The sequence below is a fragment of the Elephantulus edwardii genome, unplaced genomic scaffold (assembly GCF_000299155.1).
Source record: "Elephantulus edwardii isolate Elephantulus edwardi_28Jun2011 unplaced genomic scaffold, EleEdw1.0 scaffold00005, whole genome shotgun sequence".
In the NCBI taxonomy this organism is placed as follows: Eukaryota; Metazoa; Chordata; class Mammalia; order Macroscelidea; family Macroscelididae; genus Elephantulus; species Elephantulus edwardii.
In genome coordinates, this window is record NW_006399755.1 from 35,055,691 (window position 1) to 35,063,422 (window position 7,732).

A 7,732-nucleotide genomic window follows, 5' to 3' on the forward strand; every position below is an offset into this window, starting at 1 on the left:
GGGGTCGAATCTATATGGTGTTCGCTGAGCTTCCTGAATATATATTCTCTCATTCTTCATTATGTCTGGGAAGTTTTCCTCTAGTAATTCTTAATTTTTATAGAAACAGATTCCTGTTTCCCCTCTCCCCAAAGAGTAGCTGGTCGAGCCAAACCATTGTCTTTTCATTTACTTCCCAAGCTCTTAACTGCTATACCATGAGAACTCCTTAAACCAATTCCTACTAAAACGAAGACTTCAGCAATGTGACCTCTTCAGGAAAAACCTTGCAACTTTCCATGCTAAGTGTTTCCCTTGTTTCTAAAACACTCTAAACATGTTTTAATTGCCCATTTACTTCTTTGGCACCCACTCTGAATTTTAGGGAGGACATATGCATTCTTCCCTTGCTCTATGTATATAATACAGAGAATAGAAAGTCAGGTTATTTGTTCATTGATGATACTGGAGTAAAACATTTGCCTCTGCCACTGACTAGTTTTAATGAGGGCATCAGTCTTCAAAACAAGCATAACAGTATCCACTTCATTGGATTGTGAGGATTAAATGAGATGATGCAGAACAGTGTTTGGTATGAGAAAGATTTTATAAATGTTTGCTATAAAATAATAGAGAACAATGTCATGTAAATAAGACTGTTTGCTATCACCTTGCACTATTTTCCTCCCCAGCATGACCTGAAACATTAAAATGATGCTTGCCTTTCTGAAGGTTAGTATTTCCCACTCAAACCATTATCAAGTCCTTGTTCACCTACAAGGAGCAGCAATGAATACACCACCACTTTTTATTCTGGAAAATACCAAAGTTAGAGTATTTTTCTCTTAGAAATGGGCTTACTTTCTTTTTTAGAAAGTTTAGTTAAGAACAACTTTTAAAAATAGACTAAATAAGAAGTAACATTGTAGAGACACTTAGGTATTTTCTAAGTGGTCAAAAAATTGTTTTCAAACTAAATAGGGAAAGTTATCAGTAATATTTAAGAAGTGGCTCCTAACTAGATTTTTTAAGCTCACAACTTTGTCTACACTAGCATGCCATAGATGTCTAGAATTCCTTCTCAACCATATGCTTCTTTTTTCAGAAATAAAACTATAACTAACCACCTGACAGATAAGTTGCTGGAAATTTTTTAATAATATTATTTTCTGGAAAAATTATAAGTTTAAGAGTCTTACTCCTTAACTTTGAAAAATAGGTAAAACACTTCAAATCAGTGACACGAGATGTGTTCTTTCTTCACTTGAAAATGTATTCCTAAATGTGAAATTATTTTTTTAAAACTCCTTAAGAAGTTGTTTCTCAAACTTCAATTCCTACCCATTCCTCATCTTTCCTAGCATTCTCATCATTGACCCAGTATTTAAAAAAAACTACTACACTTTTTTATTATTATGGGAACAAAAGTTTACAAAGTGTGTTTGCTTTATATTTGATTACTCATACACAGTTTGTTCAATGTTTCTTGAGGAAAACTGTGGCAACCAAAGTTTTAGACTAAGGAATCCTGGTGGTGAGTGGTTAAACACTTGGCTGTTAACTAGAAAGTTAGTGGTTTAGACTCACCCTCTGCTCTGCCAGAGTGGGCGGATTATAACCTCAGAAACCCCATTTGACTTTATTTTGTTTTTACTTTATTATAATCATTATTATTATTATTATTATTATTATTTTAGTTTTACTTTGATAGAATAATGAGTTTTATTTGTTTGTTTAATTACTATCCCGATGAGCACCCTTTTTGACAAAATGAGATGTTTAATCTACTGAGTGTCAGTCCAGGAAAACATAGGGACACATACCAGCTCTACATTGCAGACTCTAAAGACTGCATTGGTAATTTCAAGGGGGCAGGTCATCTTTGTGTGAAATTTTTCCATTTCATGATCTCCAGATAACTTTTATTCTTCTTTTAAAATTTTATTTCTTTTTATTTCAGAAGAAGTTTATAATTCATGTTGTTTTTTCATTCAGTCATCCCAGACAAATTGTTTTACAACACTGATTACCAACGACTGACCTAATTGTTTAATGGCAGTGTCGAATTAGCCCCTTATTATGTGTTGACTTTTTCATCACTGAAATTGGAAACTTTTATCCAGTGTGGTTTAATGTGACACAATGAGCAATTGTGTTTGTTTACTTTTTTAAATTTCAGATTAAGAAAAAATAAGAGTCAAGCTGATTGCATGCAGAAATAGATTTATTAAGTCATAAGATTTTTATAGTTTTAAAATTATCTTAAGTTATTCAGAAAGCAACAGGCATATCTTTGGTAAGCACATTCTACAGTTGTTTTTGTCCCCTTTTCCATGATCAGTTACAGAAGATTAATTTATTTTTTGTTTGGTGTACCTTTCCTTTGGAGCAATTTGTCAAAGCTTTTGTTGCAAAACACATTTCTTAACAATTCAATACACAATGGGAAGAATTTGAACAGGATCTGCTAATACATAATACACACTAATAGTATTACAGTTAGGGCTTTGGCATTTTTCAGTTCATTTTCGTATTCTTTTTTTCTCTTTTTCAAACATTTCTCTAAAGCTGTCCAGTTCTTAAATCACTGCTTTATTTTCTTCACACGTCAACCTTTTAACAATTTCAGTTATTTTATCTGGGCAGGGGCTGTTTGTAACATTATTGAGGACATTAATTGACACCAAATTGTTGTCACAGTTCAAATCATAGCACAAAATCAATCATATAGCTGGCAAATTAGCTAGAAATGAGTCCATGTTTTCAGCAGGCTGCAAGGAGAAGCATCTTGTGGGTCTTCTGTGCTTGAGGATTCACATGATGACGCATTTGCCGACCAGCTTCTCGGTCTTCTTGGACTTCTTTTTGGGAAGCTGGAGGCAGGCTGCGGGCTTGTTTTCGTGGTTGAGCAGCATGAAGAACAGCTCCTTGACGTTGAAATCGGTTTTGGCAGAGGTCTCCACGAAGGCGCAATTCCATTCCAGGGCGTAGATGGCGCCATCCCGGAGGGTCAGCTCGCGGTTTCGCTCGTCGCACTTGGTGCCTACCAGCACGACTGGGCATTTACTCAGGCTGCTCCCCTTGACCTCGCTGATAAGCTCGTAGACAGCCTTCAGCTCCTCCAGACTCTCCTTCTTGGTGACGGAGTAGACGAGGACGAAGGCGTGGCCCTTGGAGACAGCCAGGCGCTTCAGGCCAGGGTAGCGGTGACTGCCAGTAGTGTCGGTGATGTGGAGCGCGCCCACGTTGTTGTTGCAGCTCATCACCTGGCGGTAGGTGTCTTCGATGGTCGGCAGGTAGTTGTCACGGAAGGTGCCGCGCACCCACCTCTGCACCAGCGCGCTCTTGCCCACGCCCACGGAGCCGAGCACCACCACGCGGTAATCTTTGCATCTTCTCTGAGGCATGAAGGAGCGGATGATCAGCAGAGTGGGCAGCGGGCTCAGCCGGCGCATCAGCCGTTCCTTGAAGCCAAAGCAGCAGTTGCCCATGACGGAGAACTGGTCAGGAGAAGGGAGCGCACCTGCCCCGGAATCGAATCTCTTGTAGGGATTGCCTAGAGAGAAAAAGAGAGAGAGAGAGAGAATGAGTGATGGGGGGTCCCAGCCTGGCCTGGAGTCAGATTGTCTACCTGGTCACGTCAGCCGCTCCCGGGGATGGAGACCACCAACGATGCTGGCGAGGGTCCGCTCTGCAATACAAACAGGAAACAGAACAGCTCAGATGGGAAACATACATGTTTAAGGTGGCGTCATGAGTCCTCAGTTTCCAGATTTGTAAAAGAGGGATCACAACACGGAGAAGTGGGCGCGCGGCATTAAAGAGAAGTGGGCGGGGAGATAAAGAGCAAAGAGGAATTTTAAAAAGACTCCACCACTTTCGTTAGAGCTGCAAAGTCAGTAACACAAGGGCGGAAACGCGGTAAACAGGAAGTCCCGACACCCCAGCCCAGACACCCCTCAAGGCAGTGCAAGCGAGGGGCAGGGAGACCCACTAATAACACCTGATGTCCCCATTTCAGTGACTAGTCTAAGAGCCTTATCCAGCTCTAGCTACAGAATGAGAATCTGTAGGTAACAGTTAATACTTTGCCAGACCTTAAAAACATGCGCTATTAAAAATCACTGGACCTCAGGACAGATACAAGATCCCCAGGGGCAAGGATTCGATGCCAAGATCCAGGGTGTGGCCGTGGGGGTAGCAAGGGGTGCCCAGGGAGCCCGCAGGGGACCGAAAGCTCGGCTAGTGGTGCATCAACAACTGCGCCAAGGGAAACCCTTTATCCAAGAGTGTCCCCCTCGGGATGCCCAGGGATTCATGCCCGCACCCCAGACAACGCGCCCGCCGGCTCTCACCCCTCAGCAGCTGGAACGCTGGTTGGCCCGCCATACCTCGAGCTGGCCCGAAAAAAGGCACAAGACCCTTTTTACCTCTCTCCGAGGGGCGAATCAAGAGTGCTAGTGGGCAAACTGGCTCTGGGTGAAGGAGGCTGCGATCAATCGCGTCCTCCCCGAGCAGCAGCGGAAGCTCAGGCAGAGTCGAGTGAGCTCGGTGGTGGCTCAGAGCGCACTGCTCCTACAAGTGTTGGACTCGAGGGTTTATATCTCCTGAGCCCAAGGGGTGGGGGTGCCCATGCGTGGGAGGAGAAGGAGGGGGGCGCGGGCTGGAAGGCGCCACTGGAAGATTAGTGGGGGAAGCTTGGACATGCCGAATGAACCAAATCCAATCGGGGGTGGCCTGGCGTCCCTCACACTTGAGTGGCCCGTACCACTTACTGGGGGGTGTGGTGGGGGGCGCAAGGGGTGCAGAACTGGGGGAAGAGAGATGAGCCACTTTATCTGTGGTGGGCATCGTCTCGGCGTCTTTTCGCTTTTGTGATATTGTGGAGCCTTATTATGGGGACCTGTATGGGATGGTTATGCTCAAAATATTAGGATATCGGGGGACGTTTGCGCACTCATATGGTGGCCCATTCAAACGGCGAATGGTTAGGTGATTTGCGCTCTCCTGTGTAGTTTTGGATAAATATACCAGGTGTCCTGTGTAATCTTTGATCACCTGCCAGGGGTCCTAGCCCCCCTGCTCTTTGCCTCCTGCGTGGTCAGCTTTTGCCGACTAAGGTTCCTTAACATCACTGCAGACCTGCTAGTTTGAATCCACCCCAAGAGTGCTGACAGTTGCTGCAAAGAATCGCCTTCACTTAGTTTAGGAAACATTTGTCCGACACAAAACCCAGTCTTTGCCTTCACAGATAAAGTCCAACTAAGAATTCTAATAGAAGATCCTTCAGGACTGCTTCAGGGTAGGGATTCTTGTGGTTTAGACACAGGCTCCGGCAGAAGAAAGACCACTGCTCGGAAAGATTGATTGCCTAGGAGACCCGCTGGAGGATCGCGCTGAATCAATCAACCCAACCTCAGTGGGTTCCATTTAAGGGAGTTGAGAGGTGTCCTCTAAGCAACAACTCCAACACTCATCAGCATCACTTATACAGGATGCCTCTTTTGAGCTCCTTACAGAAATCCTACAAAAAGAAGGTAAGACTTTATACTTTCTTTTATGTATGAGGAAACTGAAGCATTAAGAAATAATAATTTAAATAGTTATGTTGTGGAATTTCAAGGCCCTGAATTCAGGCTGCTTGATAAACCTTTTAAGCCTCCGTTTTCTTGTCTGGTAAAGTGAGGCTAACATTACGTCATTCATAACTTTTTTTAAAGATTGAATAATACACGTAAATTTGAGTATAGTACTTGGCACAGAGGAAGTACCTTGTAAATGTTGGTTATTGCTTTTTAATGAAACTGTTCACTTTTCTAATTTATTGGAACCAACTTTAGGCAAAGTGATGTTTATGACGGATGTTACGATTGAAACTTTGTAAAATTAGACTCAACTATTCATTTTCTTTCTTTTTTTTTCCTTCACGCCTGATAATATGCACATCATAGGCAATCTGACTCTTCTTGCTAGAGGAACACAATTATTTTGCTTCTCCCACCATTTGGCATATTCCCTGTAATCCTTCAATCTATGTCCAGGGTCAAAACTTTCCCAAATGTCTCTTTCTTCCTCTAATTCTCTAAGTCACAAAGGCCAAGACTTGTATAAAATAGCCTGCCTTAACAATTATTCCCAAGCCACCACTCTGGGCAAGAGGTTTCAAAGGCCTGCGTCAGTTAAAAACACAATTGTACGTGACTACGAGTAGCAAACATACATTTATACATACATAGGCAGACAAAACAGATATGGGGAAGTGACAGGGATAGCATTCATGATTATACACAGGCTTGGCAGATGGCATTTTAACATGAGTATGTGTAGGAGCTGACATACATCCATAGAATCCAATTATAAATCAGATAATCTTGAGGAAATCCATATAAAGATATATCTAGTTGAACTTCTTAGAACTGCAACAGGAAAAATCTTGAAAGCAGTGAGAGAGAAATAACACTTTACTTACTGCAAAACATTAATTTGAATAATAGCAGATTTCTGAAATCATGAGGGAATAAAAAAATAAAAAAACCAAAAGCTATTTATCAACTGCAAATGCTATATGCAACAAAACTATTCTTCAGTCTTGTATGGGGGTTTTTTGGAAGAGGGAAATAAAAATATTCTCAAAGAGAAAAAGATTTTGTTGCTAACAAATGTACCCTTAAAAAATGGCAAAGGGAGATTTTTTTAAATATAAAGGAAAAGATATAAGAAGATTGAGTCAAATTTCAGAATGGAAAAAAGAAAGTAAATATGATTTTTTTTTCAGGAGTTTCTTAAATCATATTTGATGACTGAAATAAACAACAATATACACACTCACAACCCTGCCACAATTTGTGTTCGTTTTCTAGGGCTTTTATAGCAAAATACCACATAGGGCGATGACTTTAAAGGGTAGCCCTTAATTGTTTCTCAGTTTGGGATGATAAAAATTCTGATTTTGCCACTTTATAGTCTTTCCAGAGGTTGTACTCTTGCTTGCTTTAGCAGTTCTTGAGACTTTGCTTTTCATACATATTTTAGAATAAGCTTATCTGTATTTACAAAAAAAAATGTGCTGGGAGTTTGGCAGAAATTACATTACACTAAACTAATGCATCAATTTGTGAAGATTGGCATCTCTGCCAAATTGATCCATGAACAGTCTACCTTTCTGATCCATGAACATTTGCATCTCTCTACTCTTCTTTCTTTCTTTCTTTCTTTAGTGTATTTTGTTAAATACGTTAAAACAGACATCCACACATACACACCATTGTTGCATATGACCTTATGTTTTAAATTTTTGTTTCTGTGTATGCTGTTTTAGTATTACAAATATCTTTCTACTTTAAAGTTGTTTATGCCATTGAATTGGAAATTTCCTTTTCTCTTAAGACAACCTGTGGTTGTCTGTTTCCTTTTTTATCCCCTTTGTAATCACTCTATCTGATATTAAGACTTAGCTTTATGGCTTTGCTTATGAAGATTTTATCATACTGGTGGAGGGACAGACATACAGATCAACAGAAGAGAACTGAGAACGCAGATATTGACACAAGATAACCCAACTGATTTTTTTAAAAGATACAATTGGACATTCAAGTATCATAAAAAAGGGGAGGGGGAAGACTAAAGAAAGACTAAAACCTTGTATTTCTATGAAAACCAACTTAAAATTCATTGTGGACGTTTAAAGTTCACACTAGAAAAATCTTCAGAAATTTAGGATAAAGCAGAAAGTTCTTAGACTTGGCAATAACAG

General features: G+C 40.7%; 1 protein-coding gene across 1 annotated transcript; it reads right to left on the reverse strand.

Annotated features, from left to right (window-relative positions):
• Positions 1-2,792: 2,792 nt before the first annotated feature.
• DIRAS3 (DIRAS family, GTP-binding RAS-like 3) lies at positions 2,793-3,470 on the reverse strand. The gene has a single exon (XM_006879784.1). The coding sequence runs from the start codon at positions 3,468-3,470 to the stop codon at positions 2,793-2,795; it is 678 nt and encodes a 225-aa protein (XP_006879846.1).
• Between the last annotated feature and the right edge of the window lie 4,262 nt (positions 3,471-7,732).

Bases quoted from the DNA above. Each gene is read 5' to 3' on its own strand.
- DIRAS3 (XM_006879784.1), bottom strand. From the start codon at position 3,470: ATGGGCAACTGCTGCTTTGGCTTCAAGGAACGGCTGATGCGCCGGCTG.